The 27,914-nt window shown below is 54.8% G+C and overlaps 3 protein-coding genes across 6 annotated transcripts in view; 1 reads left to right on the top strand and 2 right to left on the bottom strand.

Moving 5' to 3' along the window:
* Adora1 (adenosine A1 receptor) overlaps positions 1 to 8,529 on the top strand; it is a 31,862-nt gene extending 23,333 nt beyond the window's left edge. For all 3 annotated transcript variants that reach the window (XM_071600165.1, XM_071600164.1, XM_071600163.1), the window contains exon 3: positions 6,760 to 8,529. In XM_071600165.1, coding sequence (XP_071456266.1) covers positions 6,760 to 7,399 — 640 coding nt within the window. In that variant the 3' untranslated portion in view covers positions 7,400 to 8,529. The remainder of the gene's footprint in view (positions 1 to 6,759) is intronic.
* Positions 8,530 to 8,896: 367 nt separating this feature from the next.
* Mybph (myosin binding protein H) lies at positions 8,897 to 16,591 on the bottom strand. Its single transcript, XM_071600167.1, has 11 exons — positions 16,343 to 16,591; positions 16,114 to 16,248; positions 15,310 to 15,477; positions 12,878 to 12,966; positions 12,306 to 12,501; positions 11,994 to 12,133; positions 11,300 to 11,459; positions 10,217 to 10,353; positions 9,903 to 10,089; positions 9,603 to 9,652; positions 8,897 to 9,120 (listed from the first exon to the last, which is right to left on the bottom strand). Exons 1-10 carry the CDS (start codon positions 16,569 to 16,571, stop codon positions 9,636 to 9,638), a joined length of 1,458 nt encoding a protein of 485 aa, XP_071456268.1. The 5' UTR covers positions 16,572 to 16,591; the 3' UTR covers positions 8,897 to 9,120; positions 9,603 to 9,635.
* Positions 16,592 to 20,283: 3,692 nt separating this feature from the next.
* Positions 20,284 to 27,581, bottom strand: Chi3l1 (chitinase 3 like 1). 2 transcript variants are annotated; one of them, XM_027945564.2, is made up of 10 exons: positions 27,468 to 27,580; positions 27,170 to 27,199; positions 26,070 to 26,271; positions 25,333 to 25,389; positions 24,544 to 24,694; positions 23,697 to 23,818; positions 22,473 to 22,596; positions 21,772 to 21,951; positions 20,880 to 20,996; positions 20,284 to 20,670 (listed from the first exon to the last, which is right to left on the bottom strand). In XM_027945564.2, the coding sequence occupies exons 1-10, from the start codon at positions 27,490 to 27,492 to the stop codon at positions 20,530 to 20,532; spliced, it is 1,149 nt and encodes a 382-aa protein (XP_027801365.2). In that variant the 5' UTR covers positions 27,493 to 27,580; the 3' UTR covers positions 20,284 to 20,529. The 2 variants fall into 2 exon arrangements, with proteins under 2 accessions (XP_027801365.2, XP_027801366.2); XM_027945565.2 differs by lacking the exon at positions 20,284 to 20,670 and adding an exon at positions 21,330 to 21,407 and having other exon boundaries at positions 20,909 to 20,996; positions 27,468 to 27,581.
* Between the last annotated feature and the right edge of the window lie 333 nt (positions 27,582 to 27,914).

Genomic DNA, 27,914 nt, shown 5'->3' with positions numbered 1-27,914 from the left:
TCTTCTTTGTACTCTCAGCACCCAGAGAGGGGCTCTGAATGGGAAGGAGGGAGGACACAGGAGGTTCCTCAGAAAACAGGCCATTTTGGCATCATGTACATAAACTTAATTATATTTCCCACCAGGCTGTGGGGTTGTGTGCCCTCAGCAAGTGACCAGGAGCTCTTTCCAAGGCCCATTACACTAATGACCTAATCAGTTTATTCAGCTCTTTTCTTTCAAGTGGCTCAGAATGCACCCCTCCTCTCAGTGGCCCTGTGGGCTTGCCCTGGCCATGTTGGCCTGACCCCTCTTTGGGGGATCAGTGGACACCGATGTTCGAGATGACGGGTGACGTCACAGGGTCAGGAGTGAGCAGGGTTCTTAGGCCCCAGACATCCTGCCCCCGGCCCTGGGCCCCTGAGCCAGACTCCCCTGGGCAACGTTACTATTAAACATTTGGCCCCTGGAGTGTGCCGAGCGCCTTTGATTGTATCTGGTTTCCTGTTCTCCTTTGGGAGGAAGAATTTCTCTGCAGGAAGTAGTTTAATAGTCTGAAAGCCTTACTTCCCTGGCCTTGAGATCCAAGTTTCCAGTTTCAAGTGGCTAGATCCTTGATAAGAGAGGCAGGAAGGAGGGGGACTAATACTGCTCCCTCTCAGCCAAGGGCGAGGGAAGGGAAGATGGAGGCTCTGGTCTCTGACTATCCCGACTGCAGGAAGATCAAGACCCTCTGCTCCGCCCAGGACCTGGGTGAGGAGCACATGGTAGCAAACAGGGGCTATCACCCCAGCCTGGTCTCAGCAGCCAATGGGGCACATTAACCTACTGTCTTCTTCACACACCCACTGTACCATTTCTCTCCTCTGCATCTAGGGGGTTGGTCACCTTGCTCACAGCTCACCCACAGGTCTTTGGAACACCTGGGTCAATTCTTCTGCTGTGACTTCACTCCTGAACTTCCAGGGTCAAACAAGGAACACAGAAATCATTTTAGGTGTTCACAACTTTGATACCAGGAACTGGCTGCAGGGGATGGAGCAGCTGAGACACCAGTTTGGGCAGGGAGGTTCCGTAGAGCCGGACCCCAACAGGAATCTGCCCCTGGGCTGAAGGACCAAAGGAGGCGTGTTGTTCCTGGAGCCTGGATCCATGGTGGGACTGTCTGGTGGGAGATCAAGTCAATGAGAGGTCCCTCCCTGTTCCTCTAGTGCTTCAATGTTTCCCACGGACTCAGCTGACCCAGGGGCTTGGAAGTGCACCTGCAGGGGTCAGCCCTTCCGTGATATAGTGCAGGGCAGAGCTAGGAAGGAAAGCCGAGGGCAGACAGCTTCAGGACCAGCGTGTTCCAGTCTTGTTCAAGTAGCGACACAGTGGCTCCACTCATTAAGGCCTCCATGCCCACCCTTTCCCAGGGCACCCTCCTCTTTTCCCAATCAAATACCTCTTCACCAGCCTGGGTCCTGTGGTACATTCATCATCTGATGTCCTGTGAGCTTTTCCTGTTCTAAGGAAGCTTATTGCTCATGTTCTCAGAGTCAGCCTAAAAATCAGTCCCCAGTGGTGTCCAGGAAGAGCCCTCCTCTGAGGCTATAGACAGGGAGAGGCCACCCCTCTGTGCACAGTTGGGCCTCCAAATGGAAGTGATCTTATTCATGAAAGGGGACTATTCATGAGGCAAAGGACCAATGAGGAGCTGGGGCGGTCTCATTGCTGCTGGGATCTAGCAGGACACAGAGATGTGGCTTCTCTAGGCTGCAGGCTGGAAGACTGGGGAGCCCCTCTGCTGGTCTCTCAATATGCTAGGGCTCACAGCTGCTGTAACATGTTGGTGGCTGGCTGCTAGACTGGTGGCACTTGCATACATCTCTCATCAGAGGTCCTCATCACTGCAGCCATAGGTCACAGGACCTAAGCAGGGGACCAGGAGTTATTTGATTCAGCATGAGATCCCCTGCAGCTCCCAGCTCAGTGGGGAATGAGCGAGGGAACTAGCGTCCTCATCCAGCACACTGTAATTGCCTCCGGGGTCAAGACCATGCCCGTCTAGCTGACCATCTCCAATTGAGCAGCTATCATTTAGTCCTTATCTCTGACTCTCTGAGCTGTATCACGTGACAGAACCTCAGTCAATCATTTCTGAATAAAGGGATGTTTGCATTCATTAATCCATTTTTACAAGTATTTATTCATTCAACAAATAGCTACTGGGATGCTGAGTTGATTATGCAAAATAAAAGCTCTATCCTAATTGAGCTTTTACACTCTAGTGGAGAGAAACAGATACAAATGCATCAATACACATATAGCGAGCCAGAAAGTGAGATCATCTCTATCAGGAAAATTAAACATGGCATGAAGCCACGGGGTGATGGGGACCAGTTTTACAGCATGGTTTGGGAACTCTGAGGAGGTGGCATCTGTGCTGAGACCTGAATGAGGGGAGAACTAGCCTCCCGGACACCCTAGGAGATGTGCAGGAGGTGCCAAGGTCCTGAGCGGGGAGAGTGTCCCCTATATGCACACACAGGAGTGTCTGCGTGGACAGTGTGTGTTCCCTGGGAGAGGAATGGGGTTCCACACAAGGGGACGAGGGCAGGGAGACTTGCTTAGTGGTCAGGATAAAAATCCCAGACGACTTGGTTCTTTCCTCTCCTAGGCGTTCACATTCAAAGCAAGTCTTATTTCTCCTGATCCCAAATATGTTCCAAAGCCACACCCTTCTCCCTGCTGTCCGTTGTGCCCGCTGGGGCTCCTGGCCCTCGTCTCCTGCCTGTGTGGCTAAAATGGCCTGCGTTGGCTTTCTTCCTCATTCCCTGCTACCACACATTCTCCATGTGGCACCTTGAGTTATGTTTTTAAAGCAGAAATTAGATTATATCCCTCCTTTGCTGAAAACAGCTTTCTCCTGCACTCAGAACCTTTTCTATGGCCCTCAGTGACCATCCCTGCCCAGGTCTCTGGCTGAGACAGCCTCTCTCTTGCCCTTACCCCTGGGCCTTGTCCCCACCAGCCCTCTCTTCCTTCCTCAGCACCTTCACCTGGCGGGAACGTCTGGAAGGCTCTGCCCCGGCTCTCTGCCCGGCTGCTCACTGGTGATCATTTAGCTCTCGGTTCTTGTCTTCTCCTCAGCGAGGAGGGCTGGCTCTCCCAGCCCAAGTTGGCGGCCCACTCTGCCTGTCACTCCCTCTCTCAGTACCTTGTGGAGCCACTTGATAGATCTTCTCACTCTGGAATGTTCTGGTGCGTCTGTTTGCATGTCTATTGTCTGTCTCTCTGCCTTCAGAATGGTACTTTTATTAGAACCTGTTCTCTTCTGTATTCCCAAACCCTAGCGCCGAGTTCCTGGGCCTGAAAGGTGTTTAAGGAGTATCAGTTTAATGATTGAAAGGGAGAGAGCCCAAACTGCCTGGTTGCCCCAGTGGGAATAGAACAGGTGGCTGAACACCTGGGCAGGAAGTGTGCCTGATGGCTTTGGGGAGGAGGAGGCTCCAGGGCAGGGTATGGTGGCATCCTCAGAACTACTTGGTCCGGGAGGTTCCCTGGAGCAGGCCGGGTTTGCCTTCCCACCCTCACCATGGCTCCCTCCACAGTGTACACCTCCCTCATCTTCCATCTTCCAGAGAGGCAGAGCTGGCTGCCTGGACATGGACACGCCTCAGTCTTAGAAATCCCATCTCTGCTTCTTCCCGACGGAGTAGCCTTGGACACACTTCCCCATTCCTCTGAGTCTCAGCTGTTGTTCTGGGCTGTGCTGAAGAATCTGTGAAATCGTGTCTACATGGTCCCCGCCCAGCATATGGAAGGCAGCAAGGAACGTTCTCTGTCATCAGCATGTTATTGATACCTGCCAGCTGACTATTGCCTTTCAGCAGCCCCCATCCCCATCACTTAGCCTCAGAATCTCCCTCCTCTCATGGCAGCCTGGCCAGAGCTCAGGGAAGAAGCAGTGACTTCTGCCCTGTCCCATTAAAACACAGACCTACAGATCTCATCATGGAGAGTTTCAACAGGAAGCTTCCTTCCACTTCCTTCCTCAGTGGTCCTTTTCCTACTTGGGGTCTTTGCAACCCTATTGCTCCAGGGACCCAACTTTTCATGTTACCCTCACCAATAAGAAGATACTCACTAATTTCCTATGGTGTTCTCTTGCTTTTTTAAAATATGCCTGGAGAAGGCAAGTCTTACCCTAAAGGGACATTTTGTAATGGTGGGACTCTGCATCTCGAGGAAGACACCTGTATCTTTCTGTCATAGCTTTAAGGAGCTGTCTGCCCTGCTGGCCTGAGGATTGGCCCACTTGGTGTTTTCCTGTCTCTATGGTCTGAGATTGAGCCCTCCTGGGGTGGCCCTCTCTCTGGTTGGTTCCTAGCACAGTACCTGGGATGGGGAAGACTTGGGCCTCACTGGGAAGGGATATCCCCAAGTATTGGAGTCACTTCCACACACCCCCACCTCATGGATGCTTCTGCTTCTCTTTCCCACATGTAAGGAGAGGTGAGTGTCTCCCCAGATCCTGGGAGGCAGCCCCCATGAGAACCTGCCCCACTGAAGCCAAGGTCCTGGGCTCAGCCTTTCCCACCAAGGAGAAAATAGCAAGAAAAACAGATGAGAACTGATACCCTGTGCACAGGGTCGGCTGGGACCTGGTTCTGGAGGAGCCCCAGGAAAGCTTTAACCCCGGGGGCTCTGAGCAGTCGGGGAGGGTGGGGGATGGGGGTGCAGCTCTCCAGCCAGAAGTGGTCGCTTCCCTCCCCCAATCTGGGACACTGTCCAGGTACTCCTCCCCTCTTTCAGTAGGTCATCATTGAGGTCACTGGGCCCACCCTCTGTCTCTCGGTGGTATCTACCTTCAACAGGGTCCAGTGGTTCTCATTTTAAACCTCTTAGGCAAGGAATATTCTGAATCTGTCCATCTTATGGATCAAAATGACCCACAATCAGCCTGGACCCTGGAGGAGAGCTGGGCTTGGAGTCAGGAGCCCCGAGTGAGTGGAGCTTTTAATCTGTTCCACAGGATCCATTATCTGCTGGGCTCGTGGCAGGCTGGTTCCTGGGCTCACCTGAGCCGTGACTGTTAAAGGGCTGCATAAACAATAAACGTGATGTAAACCATAGATGTAAACGGGACAGCACCTCTGGCCTCACTCTTGCAAAGGCTCACCCTGGGGATGTGGCCCTACACTCTACCGGGGGGGACAGACAAGACAATTTTTCCCACAGAATGATCCCTGTTCCTTTGATCTTTGCTCAGAGACTCATGCTTAGAACTTCTTTCACTGCCCCTGAAAGGACATGCAGGGGACAGTGAGATCATCGGGAGCCAGGCCTGAGTAAGACGTTTTGCAGTCCTTAGGCTGGGCTTGCTGAGCATCTAGAGACACTGGAGTTTTTCATGTGCATGTTTGTCTAGTAGCTTGGAGGGGTAAGAACTCAGGCTAAGGATATTGGCAAGATGTTTACAGACATTTGCACATGGAGTATCTCATTCCATCCCCTCCCTCTGAAGTAGGTCTCATTGTACAAAGGAGGAATTGAGGTAGCACACTGCAGACTTGGGTGGACTAGAAGCCCACACATTTGGGACTTCTGATCCAGCGTCTGCCTCAGGCCTGGCCATTCTGCTGAGGATTCAAGGAGGAGGGAATGGGATTCCCTTACTGCAAGAGAGTTAAACACAATTGAACTGATCAGCCAAGACCCCTGAATGGTTTGGGGACACAAGGATCCTAGGATCACAGAAGAGGGAAGGGGCAGTGCTGCAAAGCCGTTGGAGTCATCTAGGGTCCTCAGTTTCTCCACTGGAATGCTGCAGAGATCAGATGAGGTCCCAACAGTCCCTTTTAGTGTTTATTTTCTAGATGGGACAGGGAGGAGGCATCTGGCTTCTCCTGCTCTCCTAATGGTCCCCCTTCCCATCCCCATAGCCTGCACAGAGCAGGAGGGCTTTAGCACATTGTAAGAGGTCTAGAAGAATCATTGCCCAGGGTGAGGGGGCAATCGTCCTGAGAAGGCAAGAGCTGCAGATTCCATAGACACAGGACAGAAAGAAACAATCAGAGGTCCCCCTCCTACCCCAGATTTCAGGAGCTGTTTACGTGCTTAGGAGGGCACTCCATCCCTCTCAGATGCTGCACTGGAAAATAACAACTGGGCAAGCTGCTGCTGCTCGGGCAGCCTCGGCACAGAGCTGGGCGGGCCCCAGCCCTTGGCACTTGTTCCAAGGCCAGTGTGTGGGCAGATGATACGATGACTGGCTGCTGGTTGGGATGGTTTAGAGGCAAGTGGGGAGCCCCCAAGATATTCAAACCCTACCCTCAGTATTGGGTTGGGGACAGGCCATCACGTCTGGACCATGTCTCCACATATCATCCTGATGTTTTACATGCTCTGTGTGTCACAAGGTGAGAAAGGTTGGAAAGCACTATCCCTTGTCATCATCCTGTTCGTATCCTTTAAGGCTCCTATCATGATCTGTAGTGGTCCTGTTTATTGGGTCATTCCCTTAGAACTCCTAAAAGAGGTCCTTTGTTATTTTTTTGATCATTAATCATAATTCCCTCCTTCTGCAGGAGAAACAAGCCAGTGCCTTGCCAACTTTGCCCTGAATTTTAGATACTGAAGACTCGGCCCTTGGGCAAAAGATCCATCCTTTTCTACTTTCTCTGGACCCTCCTGTAGGAGCCCGCCCTGCCGCCCCCAAGGGGCTGGGTGAGTCTCAGAGGGATCTTCATGGCAGCTAGGAAGCAGTTCCTCATACCCTTCCCTCTTCTCCCACAGGTACAAGACGGTGGTGACCCCACGGAGGGCAGCAGTGGCCATTGCTGGCTGCTGGCTTCTCTCCCTGGTGGTTGGCCTGACACCCTTGTTCGGCTGGAACAACCTGCAGGAGGTGGAGCGGGCCTGGGTGGCCAACGGCAGTGTGGGGGAGCCCGTGATCAAGTGCGAGTTTGAGAAGGTCATTAGCATGGAGTACATGGTCTACTTCAACTTCTTCGTCTGGGTGCTGCCTCCGCTGCTCCTCATGGTCCTCATCTACCTGGAGGTCTTCTACCTGATCCGCAAGCAACTCAGCAAGAAAGTGTCAGCCTCCTCCGGCGACCCGCAGAAGTACTATGGGAAGGAGCTGAAGATCGCCAAGTCGCTGGCCCTCATCCTCTTTCTCTTTGCCCTCAGCTGGCTGCCCCTGCACATCCTGAACTGCATCACCCTCTTCTGCCCCAGCTGCCACAAGCCCAGCATCCTCATCTACGTCGCCATCTTCCTTACTCACGGCAACTCAGCCATGAACCCCATCGTCTATGCCTTCCGCATCCAGAAGTTCCGGGTCACCTTCCTGAAGATCTGGAACGACCATTTCCGCTGCCAGTCGGAGCCCCCCACTGACGAGGACCTCCCTGAAGACAAGGCTGATGACTAGCTCTGCCTTCTGCTCCCACCAACCCATACCCAATGGGGTCCCACCAGCCCTCACCTCCCCGCTGTCCCACTGGTCTTCCTGAGCCCTTCCCCAGCTGGGCTGTGGGCTGTGGCAGTGGGGAGGGTCTGAAGAGATGCCCACGGAGCAGGGGGCCCCTCCACAGGGAGTTAGCCGCCCTGCACCGAGGGGTCCTGGCGGAGATTTGGGAGGGCAGCCCAAGGGAAGGATCTTGTGCCCTGAGGCCAGAGAAAAGTGTCTTGAGCGCCCCCTGCCTGATAGCCCATGAGGCATCTAGCTGAGCAGGTCCTAGGGGCCAACTGTGGAGGAGCCATTGGGGGCTGGGAGAGGAAGCTCTGGCTCCTTCAGTGAAGCAGAGGAGTCTACTGGTGTAGAGGGTTGGTGGCATGTCCTGGGACCAAGGCTTGAGGATAGGAGAGAATCCCCTCTGAGATGGAGATAAGCAGAGAAGGGGCGGGGGGGGGGGGGGGGGGTGTCCTGGCCTGCTTTCTGTCCTGTACTGTAGGAGAAGGTGGCCAGGAGCAGGAATAGGATTCTGTGCCTGACATGCTGGGCACCGGGTGCCTGTTCTCTTTGTCCTGGGAAACCCAGGATTATACTTGGAAGAGGCAGAAAGAGGGGTCCAGAAGTCATTTCCCAGTTTGTTTATTCCCCACTGGCTGTCCTTTTGGCCCCTCAATGGGGCCTCTGAGCCCCCGAGGGTGGTGTGGTAGGTGCCAGCCATGGGCAGCCACCAGGTGGCAGCATTGAGCCCTCTAGGGTCTTGCCCCAAGCTTCCAAGGAGCCTGGATATTGTAACTTCCCATCATGGGTGGCCAAGCTCCAACAGTCCTTAATGAAGATCTGGACCCTCCTAGGTGACACCATCTCTGCTGCTTCTGGGCCCAATAAAGAGAAGAACCCCAGAGACACCACTCTTAGGAGCGTTATGCCTGCCTAGGGAGGATGTGAGAAGCATCTGGGGGGACCCAGGGCTGACTGTGGGCACTCCTGGGGTGGGGTGTGGCAGGCTGGAACAGGCCAGAGAGGGCCACTGTCCTGAGAGGCCTCCAGGGAGGGCCTTGCTGGCATTGAAATATCCCTGGTGACTAATAAAAAACTGTGAACCCTCATGGAGAACACACTGCTGGCACCACCCACCACTGTCCTGGGGGAAACAAGACAGACTTCGCAATAAAGACACAGCGGTGGGGGATGTGGGAGCAAGCAGGGTTCCAGAGAAGGTGTGTCTGTTTCTATAGTTACATACTTGGGATAGCAAGCCCTGAGTCACAAAACAAGGTCCGACCATTCCCATGTCCAGAAAATGCCCTGGGACATTTTGAGACCCTTCTTGCTGGCTCCTTCCTCAGGGTGGTGGATCCACCCACACATGGGGACACAGTGCCTCCCCTTCGTGGTGACGCTCACTGCCACAGAGGCCACAAACTGTAACATCACACACCTTTATTTGAGTGCTTCTTGCTCAGGGTACAACTCTGCAGGGTGTTCCAGTCTCTGTTCCTTCCAGGCTCCCTGGTGCCCAGAATGCCTGACCTGGGGCCTGCCAGGCCCTCTCCTGAGTTCTGAACTCCAGCCTCCGGGGACAGGAGGTCATCAGGTAGGGGCGGTTCCATCAGTTGTTGCTATGGAAATGCAGGTCATTTGGTATCTGCTGAGCTAGATTTTGGACCTGGGGGACGGACCCCTCAGGCCTGCAGGACCTGGCAGAGAACATACTTCTGAGCCCCGGTGGTAGGAGGCAGAGCTGGGCTTCAGAGCTGCAGAGGGGGGTGGGGAAGCAGCCCCTTGTCCCTTCCTAGGCTGCCCCCCCCTCCTGTTCCAGGGCTGAACTCTGCCCATCACAGTTCTAGATATTTCCTTACTTATCCAGAGCCTTAGACACACCAGGGGAAAGAGTGCGGGGGCTGTTGTCCCCACTTTCATGTTGAGGAGACAAGCCCCAAGAGACTGCCCCTGCTTGTGGCTCAAAGCCAGGGTTAGACCCCTGTCTAGCGGACCACCGGCATCACCCCCTTGCTGGCCTCACAGCATCACAGCGCCCTGCACCACTGATGCATGTCTCTGGGCAGGCATCAGAGCTGCCTGGGACTGCAGATTTGTTCCCAGAGCTGACTTCTGCCTTCCCTCCTGTCTCCACCCCGTGTCCCCAGAGGTAGCAGAGGGAGTGGGTCCAGTCCTTTACCTGTCTCCTCACACCAGCCTCCTCCATTGCTCCTCAGTGTGTGGCTGAGGCTAGAAGAGATCCTGCAGGTTAGAGCTTAGGGGAGGAGAGGAGGGAACATGGAGGTTCAAGGTCACGTGCTCCCCCCCACTGGGTCATCTTCCCCCTTGGAAGGTCATTCAGAAGGCCTGATCTGATCCTCACTGTCTCCTTCTCTCCTGCTTTAATCTTCAGCTCTCAGTGGCATCCAATCCAACTCCAAAGAGGGAATGTCTCCTATTGTCCCATCCATGGTGTGGTCCCCAGAGAGCAATCCCTTACCTTTGACTTCCAGCCGGCAATCCACGGATGCCTCCCCCAGCACGTTGATGGCCTTGCAGGTGTAGACCCCGGAATCAAAGGGGCTGGGTTTCCTGATCTCCAGGGTGCAGACCCCTTGCTCAGAGAGGGCACGATATTTGGGGTCCCCCTGGATGTTCATTTTGTTTTTCATCCAGATGATCTTGGGCTGGGTGGCATAATCAGAGGAGAGCTGGGAAGGATGCTCTCAAAGGGCCATTCTCAGGCCCCTGGGGAGACGCTGGGATCTCCCAACCCTACACTGCCCCCTGTCCCACCAGCCCCGGGCCCCTCACCTTGGGCGATGCTCTGACGCTGCAGAAGAGCTGAGTGCTGTAGCCGGGGGTGGAGGTGTGGTCAGCCAGGGGCTGGGTGAACGAGGGGGCTTCCGAGAAGTCTCGCTCAATGAACCCTTTAGGTTTGGCAGCAATATCTGGGTTCGAGGGAAAATTTGAGATTACAGAATTTGAGGAGAATACATAAGGTTGACTTTATCCAGGATTTTTGAGAAGCCTTGCTTTTTTGTGGGAGCTTAGAGAAGAAAAGTCAAAGAAGCCAAGGAAAGCCAAGAGGGAGTCAGGTGGGTTGGGGTGGTAAGCAGAGAGAAGAGTGGGCAGCAACACAGAGCAGGGGAGCAGATCTCAGCGGAAGGCGGAGACCAGTGACACGGAGTTACCGTGTTTCATTCCTGTCTTTGGAGACCTCATTAGTTTTCCTTTTTAAAACAGAAACTTTCTCCTAATTTTGTGCAGGTCAGGCTGGTATCAAAAAGACTGTGCCTTCTGGAGCCCACACACACCCTGGGTGGGGAAAAGGCCTTGGACATAGAGGGTGACAGGGAGAAGGGCCTGGGATTTAGCATTTGACCCAAGAGGGCCAGGCGCCCTGTGGAGATGCTGTAGTGATCTCATCCATCTGTGTGACGTTCTCGTTGGGCGGTGGGTTTGCTGCTTTTACGAACTCGCTGGAGTCTACAAATCACGTACATATTGCCCTTCAGGGTAGGTCCCTTGGGACGCTGTGCATGAGACCTCATGGCTGCTGTGACGTTCACAGCCACACACATCTTTAGAATAAGTACACAGCCTCCCAAGGGGCACTGCTCATTTGCATGGGTTTGCTCTGATGTGTTTGTTAAAGCCCATCAGCCACATCCCTTACTTTATAGCCACTCTGTGTGTGCACACACACTCATGCACACACTCACACACAGCGGTAGAGTCAAAGGAGGGCAGAGAATGTTCCAGGAAACAGGCACCCAGGAGAAGTCCAGAGGGAGGGATGCAGGGACGCGGAGGTAGAGGTAGAGAGAGACAGGGAAAGAGTCCAGGGCAGGAGCTACTGGCCCTGGCTTGGTTTCGGGCCTGAACCAAACCTACCCGCCTTCCGGATGTGGGCGAGCTCCTTGGTGGAGGTGGCTGAGTCGCTGAGGCCACACAGGTTTTCTGAGAAGACCCGGAAGTAGTACGAGTTGCCAACGATGAGGTGGGAGATGGTGCAGGTGGTTGGGTGGTAGTGCTCCAACACTGTGAACCATTGCTGTGGGGACCCCGGCCCCGTCACACTCACCCCTCACCTTAGTCCTCACCCTCCCGGTGGCTGCCTCCCCAGAGGGGTTCATTCTATGTCTCCAACCCTGGGAGGTGAAACCATCCAGCTTTGGGTCCCAAAGGACTTTGAAGTGGGAGAAGGGGCACCTGGGTCACTCAAGTGAGCTCTCTGGGACCTCAGAGAATTCTAGAGCCTTTCTATTTTGGATGTGATTGCAACCTCATTATCACCTGGGGACTTCAGGATTCAGTCCCAGCCAGGATCTACTGAATCAGAATCTGCATCTTAGCAAGATTCCTAGGTAACTAATATGCCCATGAAGATTCCAGAAACAGCTCCAGAGTTTGAAAGGCCTCTGACAGCCCGGGCCAGCCCTCCTTGCTGTCTTAATGGGGAAGAGTCCTGCCATAGGGAGTCAACAGTCACTGCACTGAAACTGATCCTGAGACTCTTGGTGGGATGGGCCTTTGCAGCCACCTTAGGCACTTCCTCCCCACCCCACTCTGTCCCGGCAGGCCTCACCCCCGTCTTTTTGTCTGCCTTCTGCACCGTGTAGCCCAGGAGCTCTGTGTTGCCCGTGTCCTGGGGTGGTGTCCACTCAAGGGCAGCATTGCAACCCCACACGTCCAGTAGCTTGATGCTGCTGGGGGGCCCAGGCTTCTCTGCAGGACCACAGTGGAGGGGAGTGAGCATGAGGCTGAGCCTGCCACAAAGTCCCCACACCCGAGTTTTGGTTCCTGCAGTGCTTCCTCAGCCTGCCCCCACCAGCCATCAGCTCCACGGGGGATGTTTCTACGTCCCTGAGGACCAATCCTGTCTCCCCTGGCCCCTTACCAATCACCAGGATGTCGATGGCTGCCTTGGCCTCCAGACCTTCCAGCCTCACAGTGAGTTCATAGCGGCCTGAGTCAGAGCGCTGGGCGGAGCGGATGAAGAGGATGGAATCCTGGTCCCCGCTGCGCACGTTTACCCGCTTGCCGTCCAAGGCTTGGCCATTGTGTGTCCATGAGGCCTGAGGCTTGGGCTTCCCCTGATGGGAGGGAGCCCTCAGGGTGAGTGCAGGTCAGGCTGGCACCCCCACTCCCTCCAGCTCCAGAGTATCTGGAGCTGTGTCCTTGGAAGCCTGTCCCTTGGTCCTTCTCAGGAGGGGCAGCAGGGGCTGGAGCCATAGGTGCTGCCCCAGCCTTGTCCTCCAGGTGTCCAGCTGCACTGGGGATCCACCTGCCAGTCCACAGGCTGGGGGTCACAACTGAGTCATGTGTGTGATCAAGGAAGGACGAGGCCTTCTTGGTGGATCCTAGGCAGAGCCCTTGGGGGAATCCTGATTTTTCCTGGGCTTCTGCTGTGGACCTGGCTGGGACTCTGGTTTCCACCCAGACTCTCCCTCTAGGTAGAGGCATACCCACCTGGAAGGGGATTTGAAGGTTGATCGACTCTCCCACCTGGCGGATGTAAGTCTGCCGAAGGTGGCGGGGGACACGGATCTTGGGGGGCTCTGCATGAAAGCAAGAGTCTAGGCTTAGCACAGCAGAGGGATAGCTGAATGGGGGCTTCTGACACAGGGATAGGGGACAGCTGGCTCTGGCCAGACAGCAGCGCTCCTGGGTATGTTCTGGCTGCTTCCTTGTGGGAGAGGCAAAGCTCTTACTCGTGAGATCGTGGGGCTCAAATCCTATAAGGCCCTTGGGGAGCTGAAAGCCGGGAGGTTCCAGAGAGGTCAGGGCCTCCATGGTGTGAAGTGGTAGGCATCCCAGGCACTCTCTTGGCACCTTGACCCTGCCAGGCTGGGATTTGCCCTGCAGCCCAAGCATTCGAAATCTCCAGATGGGCCCTGCTGGCTCTCTGGCTCCCCCTGGAGGGGAGCAGGCGCTGCACCTGTCAGACTATACTCCCAGGACAGAAGGCAGTACTTCTTCCTGCACACCCTGCATCCCGCACCCCCCAACAGCCTAGGATTTTCAGAGAAGCCCTTCCTTGTTCGGTCCTAGGCCTCTCGACCCAACCCGGGGGACTAGGGTCTTTCTCTGCTCAAATGAGGCCACAGCAAGTATATCCCTTCTCTCTTTGTGGCCCCTCTCTTTAAACCTCATGGTTGGAAAGTCCTTCCTGAAGTCCTGCCTCTGCCCCGCTATGGCTTGTAACTACCTTCCCAACCTTCCTCTAATCAGGTGCAACCAAGGGAATCACTGGACATTCCAAGGGAAGTTGCCACAACCTTGTCCCTGGGGTGGAGGTGGGGGTGCATGTGCTGGGCCTGGGACGGAGGCTCCTCAGCAGCAAACAGGTGGCAGCAGTTGGTCGGTGGCATGAAGGGTGGCAGAGAAGGAGGAGACAGCCAGAAGGAACACTGTGTCTCCAAGGATTAGCTGAGCGGGCATTTGGCTTGGGAGCAGCAGGCGAGGAATGCTCTAGGGGCAGCTGCAGGAGGTCAGGAATGCTTGGCAGCTCCAGGTGGCCAAGGAAGGACAGCTGAGCAGCTGAGGATCCTGGACAGGGTCCCCACCCCAGCCTGCTCTCCCATAAGAAGCCTGGCTGTCCCCTACTTGTTTGTGGCCTTCTCCTCCTCCTTTTCTCTCCAGGAAATTCCCTCCTCTCCCGCCAGTGGAATTTTAATGGAGAAGCAGGTCTGAGTCTGGCTGAGTCTGGCTGGCTCCTGAGACACCAGGCCTCAGAGGCCTCTGAGTCTGACCTCCTTGGGGCCCTGGGGGAAGGTCGGGACTCCCCCAGGCAGGAGGACTTCCTGGCACCTCGGGGCTAGAGTCAAACAGCTATCCTGTAGTTGCCACGTAGGGCCACGTCTCATCCAGACTCAAAGGCTGGGAATGTCCCCTGTAGCTTGGTGGGGCATGAATGGCCTCCTGTGGGCATCAGTATCTGGGAGCACCATTGAACAGTTGGGTGACCTCCAGATTGTCCCTAGGTCCCTTGGGATCTGCTTGGCTTGGATATGTGAACCATGACAGTCTGGTTCTATTTCTTTGAATCCAAACTTGACCCGTCCTGTGGCCTTGATACCCTTTCCTTCTGAATGCCTGGTCTAGAAGGGTGGAGTTCTGCTTTCAGCCTCCACCAGGAACCACTGTCCGCCTGGTGGAAGAACTAGAAGGAAGATGGAGAAGGCCTCAGGCCACCTGTTTGCCTGCCTGTTTCTCCACCCTGGGGCCCTGCTCTGTCCCCAGGGACCTGAGATCAGACCAAATGACTCATTGCCATTAACAGACTGAAACATGATCAGCTCTGGGAGGGTAGTGAGGGTAGGATTGGGCTAATGCACCCTGCAAATAGAAATATTAGCAATGGGGACAGCAGCTGGCCTTCAGGTCCCTAGTGAGGCACTGCCCCTTGGGGATGGAGAAGCCCTCACAGGCCTTTTGTGGACCCCCTTCCCCTGCCCACTAGGGCTCTGGGAGAACAGGGGCAGCAGGCTTTCTCTCTGTTCCAGAACCTTTGGGGGAGATCTGGAACCCAGGCTTAGGAAATGGGCAGAAATTGAGCCTCCATGGCCACTGGAGGGATTAAGATCGGCTAGAAGGAAATCAGGTGGTATCTTAGCACTGGGACTCTGAGACAGGTGACCCAGGGACCTGAGCTTTCCTTTCTGGACATCAGGAAACCTCTCCCCAAAGCTTTGGGGCTGGACTACTCAGGGAAGTGACTTCTTTGACACCCCCAGAGACCACTGGAAGCTAAGAAGCCCGGCACTTTCTCAAGTCAAGATGGCAGGAGCACGTGGCTTGTGCATGTGAGTGTGGGGTGGGGAGAGGGCTTCGTGGATCTCACTGCCCATGGCTTCATTTCCTCCATTAGATGGGGCTGGGGAGCAAGAGGTGAGGTTTACCTATGATCTCCTGGATGTGGACAGGCTGGTCCAGCACTGCAGGTGGACCAGCCCCCGCGGAGCTCACTGCGGCCACACGCAGGAAGAACTTGTCTCCTAGAGCCAGGTTCCGCAAGATCTGCTGGGTCACCATCATGGGCCGGGCGTTCACAGGGACCCACTCTGAGGCTGCGAGGAACCGAGAACCTGTGAGATCTTGGGACATGGTCAGGGCCACCCTTTTCAATGGGGTGTCCCTTCTCAATGGTGGTCTGGGGACATTGACCTCCCTCTCTGGGCTCATTTTCCAGTTGCTCCACTTTCCTGAATTCTTCATGTCCAGTGTGGCATCAAAAACACGGAGCGGGGGAGGGTTAGACCACTGGAATGGTGACCAGAGATGGGGTTGCTGAAGCCCAGTGAGGGGTAGACACCTTTACAAAGTCACACAGCAAGGTGGGGGCAGAAGTAGAGGCCCAGATGAGGGTGACTGATGTGGAGGGGTACGGAGGCAGCAGGAATGGAGCCCAACACTCCCCATTCTCTGTTTCTCCTCATCACCTCCCTCTCTGCACGGCACCTCTCTCCTCCCCAGAGCAGTGCTCTGTTCTGTTATTCAGAGGCTCCTTGGAGCTGAAAGGTGAGGCTCCTGAGGTCCCTGCCATCCCTCTGCCTTCAGAGGGCCCCAGTACAGCTAGAAGTGGGGGCGGGTTAAGGAAACTACTACCTGTCCTCCTCCCTCCCATGCCCCCAGACTGGGACTGGAGGTGTCCCTGCTGCCCTCCTGGCCACTCATGTGGGGCGTCCGCTGGGCTGAGCACTTACTTCCCTCTCTGCAGATCTCCACCACGTAGCCCTGGAGCCCCAGCCTCCCCAGCTTCTCCGGGGGCTCCCAGCTCACAGTCACGGAGCTGCTGCTCACATCCTCCACGGTCAGCAGCAGCGGTGCGCTGGGGACATCTGAAGAGAAGCCAGGATGAGATGAAGAGGTTCGTGGCCATAAGGCCCCCCGGCACACCTGCTGCCCTCCTCCACCTGCCCGGCCTCGGCTCACCTTCGCTTGGGGGTGCAGGCTTAGTGACCGTGGGAGCTGTGGGGGCCAGTGCCTGAGAAGCAGGGTCCTGGGGCTCCTGGGGCTCCTGGGGCTCCTCCGCCTGATCTTCTCCTTTGGACTCCGATGCTGCCACTTCTCCAGAAGGCTCTGTGATGGGAACACTGACAGACTCAGATGCCGTCTCCTCTGGACCAGAGGCAGTGGCCTCGGAGGTGGCCTCTCCTGTCATTGTTGGGCTGTAGAGGGTGAGGCTGGGGTGTGCAGGGGTCAGCAGTGGAGGGTCTGAGCCTCCAGGGTGTCTGGGACACCTAGGACCAGGCTTATATAGCCAGGGGCTGCCCCGCCCCCAGCCAACGATTCCCAGCTGTGGGGTCAGGTCAGGCAGGGGGTGGGGGGTGGGGAGGGGAGGTGCCCAGTCCAGGAATAGCTCTGGGGGAAGAACCACGGGGCCCCTTGAGGAGTGCACTACCTTGCCGTCACCCTGTTTGGACCTCACAGTCAGGGTGCTAGTGCTTGGCTAGGAGCAGGCACAGATAGGTGAGCTGGGACACCATTAGGACCAGTGCCCAGGTTTGGGGCAACGGGAGACAGCTGCTGTTTAGAGAAGGAAGTCTGGTCAGCTCTGGGAGTCTGGCTTCCGTGAGCCACTTGGATGCAGGTCTTTTCAGACCGGGGTCTGGGGCCCAGACAGCCTGCTCCAGCCTCCCTGGTGAGCACTCACTCCTGGCTTTGCCCCTGGGGTCCTCTCTGCCCTGGGAACTCTCCCTTGTGCTATGTGAGGTCAGGGCCCTACCTAGGCAGGGAGTTGAGATGCTCAAGACGGAGCTGGCCAGAGAAGGTCCTCCAGCATTGGGACTCCAGGAAGAAGAACTGTCCCTGTCTATTTTCTTGTGCTCTAACAGAATATCACAGAGGGGTAAATTATGGATAGATGTTTATCTGCTCACAGTTCTGCAGGCTGGGAAGTCCAAGAGCATGGCACCCACATTGTTGAGGGGCTTTATGCTGTCATCACGGGGCAGGTGGGCAAGCGAGACAGTGAGAGGAACTTGGCTGAACCCATCCTTTTTATCAGGGACCCATTTTGAGATAACTAACCTGCTCCCACAATAATGACATTAATCCATGGGTGAGGGCAGTGCCCTGGTGGCCTGATCTCCCCACCTCTCATAAAGACCCCTCCACTTATACTGTGACAATGGCGGTTGAATCTCAATGTGAGTTTTGGGGGAGGCATTCAAACTGTAGCAGGGACTAAGCCCTTCAGTTCCTGTCTCTGCTGGGAGGTTGATACAGATCCGCCTTCCCTCCCTGCCTGGGGCTTCCGTTTTCCATGACCAAGTTGGGTGTGGGATGAAGTTGTGGGCAGACTCAAAGGAACCCTTCTGGAGGGCATCTCCGAAACTTCCAGCCTCTCAGAACAGGACGTGGGCATGGACCTGCCCAGTGTGGGAAATGATGAAGGTATGGCCCAATTCCTAGTCACTCACTGAATAAAATGTTGGTAATAATTTAAATGCCGTGTGCAGGAGCGGGAAATAGTGACTTCCATTGCTGCAGGTGGGATAGTTGGGAGCAACTTTGGGAAGAGTGACACAGAACCTGGAGATATGAACAAAGCGCCTGCTCAGTGACCCTGATGTTCCACTCCTGGAAACACTCACCCGGGAGGCCAGGGAGGCCCGGATGAGAATGTTCACAGCAGTATTACTTGTACTAGCCCAAATCTGGGGTGGGGGTGGGGGACAGCTCTCCTTCAGCAGTGGGACAGATAAACCACTGGAGAACATTTATGCAATTCAAAAGCAAAATCCGGAATAAAATGAACAAACTTCAGTCTCAGACAACACCATGGCTGCTCTCACAGACCTAATGGTGAGGAAGGGAGCCAGGCACACAGAAATGGGGCCATCTCAAATGCTCTAAATCCAAACACAGGCCACACCAAGCTACTTCTTCAAGGTGCACCCATAGGTGGTAAAGCATGCAGGAACGCAGAACACAGTTAGCATGGAAGTCTAGGGAGTGGGTCAGGGTTGCATGTGATTGGGAAGGTCCTGGGGTGCCATCAAGGTTTCATTTCCTGCCCTTGGTAGTGGTTACGGGAGTTTTCATAGTTTTCATGCATAGTGACTGTAAATTAAACAAATACATTTATACACTGTTTACTGTGTATGATGTATCCCACAATTTAAAAATAAGCAAGCATGTTATTTTTTGAGGGCCCTCATCAACATGCAGACTGTACCCCTTCCTCAGAACAGGGGACATTAGAATGTGGCCGCCTCTCAGCCCTGGCTGTCCTTGTGGGGAGTGGAAGTGGAGAACCCAGGGTGCCTTGGATGCAGTCCTGTCTGGGTGCTCATGTCCTCTGCCAGTTGATTCAGTGTCCTTCTGGGCAGGGAGCAGGCCCTAGAGACCCGATCTCCATCCTTGGCCTCTGACTGTGCAGCTATAAGCGAATGTGACTAACCCTGCAGGACCCTGAGTCAGCCCTGCCGAGCCGTCCCAAGCTGGGGGGAGGGTTGCCCTTGGGGCTGCTGTGTGGCTGCCCAGAGAGCCCCTCAGCCCTGGGGTTTCAAATACCTTTGTGTGACAGGGCAAGCAGTGGCAGGGTTGAGGGAATGCTTGGCCACTGGCCAGCCCTGAAATGCTAGGTACCCCCTAAGGCTCTGGCCAAGTTCTTTGCCTTTAGCAGAGCTGTGACCTTGGAATCAGCTGCATCTGCCCTGCTCTGCTTGGTTCGGATTTCAGGGCCACAGATAAGTATTTTCTTCCCTACACCTGAAATCAGAGTCACAAACCATCAGGCCAACTCGTGATTATCCCAAGTCACAGATAATCCAAACATGAGGAAATCCATGAATAAATTCTCTTTAGTTTTGGAGGATGTATCTGGACTCTCTTTGGATAAAGTCATTCCAGGGCCCTGGAAATTCACAGAAGGCTGGTGAGGGCATCTCCCCCTCGTAAAGCATGGGAAACTGGCTGCTCTTTTGGGTATCTGATTCCCTCAGCCTCCACTGGCACCACGGCCCCAGACCAGCTAGGCAGAGGTCAAGGGATGAGTGTGAGAGGAGGGACTGCAAGGACCCTGGGCTACAGACAAGGTCATCCTTTGGACAGACACGGCTTTCAGCCCAGCAGTGCCCCTGGGTTACTGACATGCAGGTCACTGAGAATGTCAGAGGCTAAAGGCCATCCTTCAAAGCCCTGCAGAGAGAGGCTCCTGCCCTGGAAGGCAGGGAAGGTACATGAGAGGACATGTGTGTTTCCTTCTGGCACTGAGGGTCTAGGGTTCAGGGCTCTCCAACCCCATCCTATGATGGGCTCCTACCACCTTCCCGGGAGCCAGGAGAGATGAAAAGCTGGGATTAAAAGCATTCCTTCCTGGTGTCTGCTAGTCTTCAGGAAACAAAAATGGTTTCTTTCAACAGAAACTTAATTTGGAAGTCTGGATGGCAATGGCTTTCATATCTGAAAAGCCATCAGCCACGCTTGGGTGAAGTCCAAGGCAGGAGAATCTAAGGAAGCTACCTTCCGCTGGGGTTTCCTGCATCCTGGTGGTGAGGACGTGGTAGCTTCATCTCTGCAAACTCAGGGCTCCCAAGCCTCAGGGAGAGGAATCCAGAAAAGATAGGGGGAAGTGAGCGCGATGGTCCAAGGTGCCACCAAGACAGACCAAGCAAGTGCGATGCACCGCTAAGCTCTTGTACTTTACTGAGCAGCTGTGGGATTAGGAAAGGGAAATGGCATAGGAGATACGATTATGGATTATGTTCCTAAACGAAGGTTTCAAATTGAGCTTTGCAGAGGGTATAATTAGTATGGTAACTGACTCTTAGGATGTTTGGCTACTTGGTGCTAGAGCTTGCCAAAATGGTGTCCTTTCATTAGGAGGGTCGGGGGTAAGCAAGTTGAAGAATTCCCCTGTGCCAGGCTTGGGGGTCTATGAGCAGTTTTATTCATCAGCAGGTATGAATTGATACTGGGTCTGACATTGTGCTGGTTCCTAGACCCTCACTGACCCCACAGCCCCATCTCTGGTGTTGCCCTTGGCGCAGGCTGTGGGGAAGAAGACGGAGGCTCAGATGGGAGATCAGCAGTACAGGTGCTCAGGCTCCCGGCCAGCTGGAGTCAGAGGGTGTGGGGCGTCCTTGGACCCCACAGTATACAGAAAGACAGGGCTAAGCGGCTGAGAGTGCATCCTTGATGGCATTGATGAGAGGGAAGGGTAGATTCTGGCCACAGAAGGAGCCCCGGAAATCATCCAAATCCAGGGCCCACACCGCGGCACCTGCCAGTTGCTTCTGTTTCAGGTACTGCACCTGGGGAGGGAGGTCCAGAGGGGGAAGGGTTGGGTTCTCCAGGGCAGAGTGCGTATGGGGGAAATGCTATTCCCAGAGGAGGGGATACCAGGTACCTGAGACTGACCCCCCCACCAGCAGCCCAGACCTCAGGGCAGGAGGCTGACTCTGGCTGCTTGGAGCAGGTCCCCCCTCCCTCTTTGTCCTGGGGGGTGGCCCGGTGAACTTACCTTGCTTCTGACGCTCTCCTGGTCATCGTATCCCACCCATTGGTTGCCCTTGGTGGCGTAGGGAACCAGCTGGCTGGGAATTCTATGGACTGTGGCTCCGTGGAGGAATTCACAGATCTGAGCAGAGAATAGGACATGGGTAGAACAGGGAGACTTTGCAGGACACCAGGAGAAGTCACTCCCCAAGTCTCTGTCAGCCCCTCATTTCATCTTGCAGCCTCATTCTCAGGGGCTTTTCAAGCTGTAGGCTTCATGCAAATTTATGTAAAACAGATGCAAATGTCCCCCCAGTTCAGCTGCCATAGCCTGAGGGCTTTAAGGGATTCTGATTGGCTCCTCCATCTTTTTATTTTTTGGAGATTGAACCCAAGGGTACCCTAGCACTGGGCCACATCCCCATCTCTTTTTATTTTATTTTGAGACAAGTTTGTGCCCATTGCCCAGGCTGGCCTTGAACTTGCCATCCTCCTGCCTCAGCCTCCCAAGTAGCTGGTATTATAAGCATGTGCCACCGTTTGCCTTCTCCATCTGAAACAGGGATTTGAGAAGGCGTGGGTGGACACCGAGTACTAGCCCCTGGCCACAAGAACATCAGATGCTAGACTGGAGACCCTGCCTCTTAGCCATTGCACTTTGCTGGGCTGGAAGGAAGACCCCAGCTCTGTAGCCAAAGGAATGTTCCAGGGGTTGGTGGTGCAGACTCATGCCTGCTGGAGACTTTGGTAGCAACAGGCCTGACTTGTCTCTTCCTCCTCCTCAGGGATGTGAGGTCAGCTGGATCTGATTTTATTCCCAAATGAGAGAAAAAGTGGGGGTGGGGTGGAAGGACCCCCCTCCCCCATGGCTGTAGATAGCTTTGGGACAATCTTAGCTTCTCCCCCAATTCTATTACCTCATAGTAGGCGAGGAACCCTTCTTCCTTGGTGAATCGGCCTGGTATTCCCGGCCCTGAGATGGGGGCTCCAACACCCGTCTCGGAAGAGGACAGAGTGAAACTCCTCCCAAAGATGGGAATGCTCATCACCAGCTTGTCGGCTGGGGCCTGCCTCAGCATGTACCCCACAGCATAGTCCTGGGTGGGGATAGAGCCGGGGACAGGAGGAGCAGTTAGCTGGGCTGGTGGTGCGGGGATCTGAAAGGGTTACAATGAACACTGCACTGCGACAGGCAAGGTTGCAGTGGCACGGTGCGTCTGGGATTCCCCATTCCTCTGGGAACTGATCATGTCAGTTTAAAACGAATTTTAAAGTTCCATTCTTGAAAAGCTCCCTTTACACATAGGAAGGGATCATTATTATTTGACAGATGCAGAAATCAGGTGCCTGGCTCAGACTGCACAGCTAGCAAATGGCAACTTGAAGACAGACACCCACCTCCTAGCCTCTAGCCTCTCTCTATTCTGCACCTGCCTTCACTCAGTACACCCCACAGCCATGAGGATGAAGGATTTGGGCCTCAGGGTTCTCATCTATAAAATGGGTCTTATAACCCCTGCCTTGTGGGATTCTACTGAAGATTGGAGGGGTTGGTGTGTGAGCCCTGGCAGGTGGCAGGACTTTGTGACCCCCTCCCTCCCTCCTTCTGGGTACCCACAGTGTTGCTGTATCTGTAAGAACGGGTATCCTTCTGGCCTCGAAACAGTGGGCTGTGATGTCCTGTGGACCCGCGCCAGGCTCCATGGAAATGGTAGGTCAGGGTGCTAATGAAATCCAGGTGTCTAGAAGGAAGGGGATGGAGGGTGAGGTGGGAAATTAGAAAACCTCTTGGCCTCACATCCAAAGCCCCAGCAGGATGTGATCGGGGAAGCAGGCAGTTGACAGACAGACCATTAACCCAAAGCCCAGGAGTTCCTGGTGACCACTGTCCTGGCTGCTGGCCCACCTCCCCTGGGCCATGCCAAGGTGTGAGCTCAGGGTCCCAGGAGTGTACTCAGGGCCAGAACAGTCCTCTCTGTTACCTCCCGCCCCAGCACATGGCTGGCCTCTATCTCACCCCAGCCTCTGCTCTCCTGCCAGGCTCACGTGGGTGAAGCAGGGAAAGAGCCCAGTGGGGAAAGAAAGAGTGGGGACAAAGGATGGCCCCACCCAAGGAGCCCTGGAGGGAGGAGGAAGTCCCCTGCAGGCATGCTGGTGAGGGAACTGTAAGTGGATGACAAGAATATGAGCTTCAGAAATTTGGGACAAATTGTTGAAAGCCACCTCTTTCCCACCAAGTGATCACTTGAGACACCAAGTCTACACTTGTAAGATTCTAAGGGAGATTCTAAAAGTGGCTGGAGAGTCACTTTTCTTTCCTGCTGGGTTGGCCACTATCCTGCCTGGGCTCTGGGGAGAGATCATGCGAGGCTTCCTATGCGGACAGGATGGAGGGGCGGCAACAGGAAAGGGGGCCGCCTGTGTGCACAGGCACGGGGGTACCTGGAGACTCCCAGCATTCTAGAAACACAGGGTATTGCTGCTGCAGGGCCTCCTCCCCCAGGCCCAGCACCCTGCTCTGCTGGCCACGGGAAAATACTCTGTAATGGTTGGTGGCTTTGTATATTTTTTCCTATTGCCTTTCCCAAATACACCTAGAGAAATGCTCTCAACTGGTTAGCAACATGCCAAGTGAAAAAAGAAGGTCAGAACTCATGTTCCATTTGACAGATGGGGACACTGAAGCACAGGGTGGGAAGGTGACTTGCTCAAGTTCACATACCCAGATTTGGAAAGAACTGGGTCTAGAAGCCTGGTCTCCTGGGTCTTCATTGAATTCTAGGGTAGAGGAAGGAGTGGTGTGGGCAGAGGCCTCTGGGGGCTGGCTGGGCAGGAGACTCACTGGGATATCTGGTTGATGTCATAGCCGCTGTCAATGTCAATCTTCCCCGGGGACACAGCTGCGCTGAGCAGGAGCTCTTGTGCTCCGGACTGGGCTTCCTTTGCAAATTCGGCCTTCAACTCCTGGATGGGAGATGGGTGGGTGAGTGAAAGAGACCCAGGTGGCAGGAGGGGGAGACTTGTGGAGGGACGCCAAGTTCTCTCGGCACCTCATGGACCTTCCCTATCTGCTGGGACCACCTATCTGGCTAAGAGGCCTGTCATGGGGCCACCCATCTTTTTTCTAAAAAAACTGGACCAATCTCATCCTCAAACCCCATGCCCACCCAACAACACTCCATCACTGCCTGTCCTGGGGGGACCATCAGAACAGTGGGTGATGTGGTTGGCAGGCGTGTTTGCCTTTCACTCTGTGCTTTGTTTTAGCCGGTCTGTGAGATCCTAGGATCAGGTGGTGTGGACCATCGCTCTGCCCCTGGGAACTGGAGATGCTTGGGCTGCCCCAGGTGGAGCTGAGTGTCCCTGGCTGCAGTGAATGCTGGGTAGTGGGGGGCATCCGTTTGGGACTGAACCATGGACAATGGATGCTCCATGTTCACTGACAGTGGCAGTGAGGGATGGGGACCCTGCTCAGTCATGGCCTTCTGCCTCTTAGGACCCCACGCCCACCTCCCACTGGGGTCACAAAGTGTCTTGCTTATTCTCTAAGAGTTCTAGGGCTCAGAGGCCTTGGATCCTAGCCAGGAGGCTGAAGTCCCCCTGCCTGTCCTCAGGAGATCCTCTGTGGTGGACAGAACGGACCCACCCCTGACACCACCACCCCCGCCCCCGGCCAACCTGACCAGGACCTTGATTAGGGTGGTGTGAAGCTGCTTGTTTCTTCGTCCGGGGGACAGCCAGGCTATGTCCAGCCCATCAAAGCCATGCTCCCGCAGAAATGGCGGCACTGACTTAATGAAAGTGCGGCGCTTCTCCACGTTAGAGGCTATTTCCGAAAATCTGGAACGAAATTCACCCCCCCCCAACCGCGTGTTCTCAGCATGAATAGGTCAAGTGCTCCGGGTTTCTACTGGGGCTCCTGGGGCCTGGGGAGCAGGGAGCCTGGACTGACACAGCCCTAGGAGGGCCTGGCTGGGACAGTGTGTACCTCCAGCATTAGAAAGAGCCAGGCGCCCCTGGTTTCCAAGCCACTTACTCACCAGCCACTTCAGACAGGGCACAGCCCAAGTCTCAGTTTCCCCATCTATAAAATGGGATCATTATAATACCTCCTGGTGCTGTCATGAGGGTCACATGTGACGGAGGTGGGAAAGGGTACCTGACCCCGTGAGCATTAGGTTCCTTCCAGGCCTCGTGGCAGTAGCCCCCAGAAGTTCTTTGCTTTCAGGTCAGAAAGGTAATAAAAAGAGGATGGGTAGGGAACCAGGAGGTATACTGTGAACATGCCGTGTGACTTCTGGTAAGTCCCTCTCTCTAGACTCTGGTTTCTTGGCTATACATGAGGCAGGTCCCTGACAACAATTTAGGCCTCTCTGCCTAACCAGCCTGGGGCCACTGTACCCTCCCCCCATAGTGGGTGGAGAGAGCCAGGCCTCCCCACTCCCATCCCTTCCTCATGCTCCGGTAGTAGGTCCTACCTTTGAGAGCCAAAGTTCCATCCTCCAACAGACAGAAGGGTCTTCAGTTTGGGGTTTCTGTGGGGCAAAGAGGAGGGATGATGGTGTGGAGTGAAATCTTGGTGACACTGAGGATCTCTGTGTCTCTATCTTTGAGTGAGGGGCTGCACTGGGCCTCTGATGACCTCCTGCCCCTGAGACTCAATATTCTTTTATGTTTTGTTTTTTGGTACCAGGGATTGAGCCCAGGGGCATTTAATCACTGATCCACATCCCCAGTCCTATTTAAAAATATTATTTAGAGATAGGGTCTCACTGAGTTGCTTAGGGCCTTGCTAAATTGCTGAGGCCGGCTTTGAACTTGTGATCCTCCTGCATCAGCCTCCCAAGATGCAGGGATTATAGGCTAGAGGTCATAGACTTGGTGGCCATTACTCTGAGATAATGCTGTCCCTTCTCGTTGCCCCTGATGGAGAAGCCAGAGAATGGCCAAGTAGGGTCACAAGCACTTTCCAAGCTCCCTGGATAGGCACCCCTAGGGGAGAGAGAGAAGGCCCCTTTCCCAGGGGAGCTACAGTCTGCCCATCATCACCCAAATACTGCCCAACCCCACTTCACACCTCCGCTCACTGAAGCTGAGGACCCTTGGCTCTCCATCCAGAGGTGGTCCTGGGGGCCTTCACCATTCTCTTGAGCAGAGTAGCCCTACCCTGGAGCCAGCCCGGCTAATCCCCCATCTTCCTCCTGCCCTGGCCAACCTGATTTTGAGTGCGTTCAACATGCCATAGAGTGTCTCATCGTTCCATTCGAAGATGTCAATCTCGTTGTTGCTTATGTTGGCAAAGCTGTAGATGATGTGGGTGCAGAGAGAGGGGCCAATGGCATCTGGGAAGCAGCTCCCGTCACCTTCCCGGTACTGGGACCAGTTCGTGTAGTAGCAGACCAGTTTGTATGCAAAGCCTGAAGGAGAAATCTAGGGTGGGACCTGGGCCGGGATTTAGCCAGAGACACTCCCGTTGAGCTCAGAGTTGAGCACCAATGGGGCATGGGAATGGGTGGGGGGAATGGGCCAGAATCCTGAGTAGAATGAAAATTCTGACATAAAAGAGCTGGTGCACGCCCCTGCCTCTGGGGGGTTCCCTATGTGATAAAAACGAGGCCCGTTTTGAAGGCACTTGGAACAGGTCAAGTGCAGCACAAGACCACACTGCAGGCAGAAACAGGCCACGTGGAGGTCAAGGTGAAATGGGCCTCCTGTGCAGTGCAGGTCCAGGCTTCCTGGAAGCAGTGGCCTTGAGGGAGGGCAGGGACCCGGCTCAAGACAGCCAGTGTCAGAAGACACCCTGGCCTTCCTGCCAGGACCCTCCATGAGGTCTTTAATCCCAAAGGGGCTCTGACTGTCTCTTCTCTCTGTCCAGATGGAAGTGTCCCTAATTGTAACCCACCCAGAAGGGCGGTCCCCAAACTGGTGTACAATATCACAATGTCCTCTCATTCTAATGATCCCTACAGCAAATGATGTCCTTTCTGGCCACTTGGTTATGGAAGACAGTGGGCATCGCTTGTCCACGTGGTCCCTGGGCCCCTGACAGTGGTGGGTCCCTCTGTCTCCTAATCACTGAACGTGAGCTTTTTAAAGTTTGTTGTTTTGAAAAAATTCAAATCTATTGAAGAGTAAATAGTACATATCCATAACCCCAGCCCCTTGGTTTAACGAATGCAAATAGTTCTAAGCCTTTGGGGTCACTGAAGAAACTGCAAGAATGTTCTCTGGCCCAAGACCTCCTTCTCATGGGTGCTACACCTTCACCAAATGCTAGGACACAAGGTAGGGGTGGGGTGGTGGCGGGGTACTTACAGCACTGCAGCAGCACCAGGACCGCAAAGCCTGAAGGGAAATTCAGGGTCAGACTCCCTGCAAGTACATCTGAACCTTCCTCCTGCCCCCTCCCCAGACAACCAAGGCCCTACCATAAGCCTCCACACTCGATCCCCACCCCCCCCCACCCCGGCTCTGCTTTGTCCCTGCTGGTCTCCCCCACCCCAGAGACAGGAGGCTGGGACCCTGTGCAATGGCTCTGTGGGGTGTCTGGGCCCTCCCACCTGAAAACCCACAATCCCCACTTGATCCAATCCCCCTTGGCTGGACCAGAGACCTGTCTGAACCACCCTCAGACCCATCCTGGCTGCAGCAGAGTAGGACAGGGGTGGCCTCTTCCCAGTGCTCAGCAGCTCCTGGTGCCCAGCTGCCCAGACAGAGCCTCTTTCCCAGGATTCACACTTCCTATTTATACTGGTCCTACTCTACTCCCCACACCCCCAAACCATCCCCTTTACAGGAACTAAGCTTGTATCAATGACGGAAGCATCAGACTCGTGAGTGGGGGTGGGGGAGCCTGCCCGCTACTAGAGGAAGATTGAGAAACTGTGGACTTTTGAAAACTTTGCACCAGTTCTTCAAGATGCACCTGCCAACAGAAGAGCCACCCTGGAGATGACTGGGGGTTCCCAGGGTGTGACTCAGCTGCTTTTCCAAAGCCTTCTTCCTGTTATCCTGCCACAACTCACTTCTTTCTAGCAGTTTCCGGGCTCTTCTGGCAGCT

The sequence above is a fragment of the Marmota flaviventris genome, chromosome 12, assembly GCF_047511675.1.
Source record: "Marmota flaviventris isolate mMarFla1 chromosome 12, mMarFla1.hap1, whole genome shotgun sequence".
In the NCBI taxonomy this organism is placed as follows: domain Eukaryota; kingdom Metazoa; phylum Chordata; class Mammalia; order Rodentia; family Sciuridae; genus Marmota; species Marmota flaviventris.
This window is presented reverse-complemented; position numbering and strand designations above follow the sequence as displayed.

What these genes read in the sequence shown, in the direction of transcription:
- Mybph (XM_071600167.1), bottom strand. Translation starts at nt 16,571, where the DNA reads ATGACAGGAGAGGCCACCTCCGAGGCCACTGCCTCTGGTCCAGAGGAG. An exon ending in AGGCAGACAAAAAGACGGGG is followed by an intron (nt 11,460 to 11,993) that starts GTGAGGCCTGCC and finishes GGGTCCCCACAG; the next exon opens with CAATGGTTCACAGTGTTGGA. An exon ending in CGCCCACATCCGGAAGGCGG is followed by an intron (nt 10,354 to 11,299) that starts GTAGGTTTGGTT and finishes CCTCGAACCCAG; the next exon opens with ATATTGCTGCCAAACCTAAA.
- Chi3l1 (XM_027945564.2), bottom strand. Translation starts at nt 27,492, where the DNA reads ATGGGTCTGAGGGTGGTTCAGACAG. An exon ending in TTCACACCACCCTAATCAAG is followed by an intron (nt 23,819 to 24,543) that starts GTCCTGGTCAGG and finishes TCTCCCATCCAG; the next exon opens with GAGTTGAAGGCCGAATTTGC. An exon ending in CTTACAGATACAGCAACACT is followed by an intron (nt 21,952 to 22,472) that starts GTGGGTACCCAG and finishes ATCCCCACCCAG; the next exon opens with GACTATGCTGTGGGGTACAT.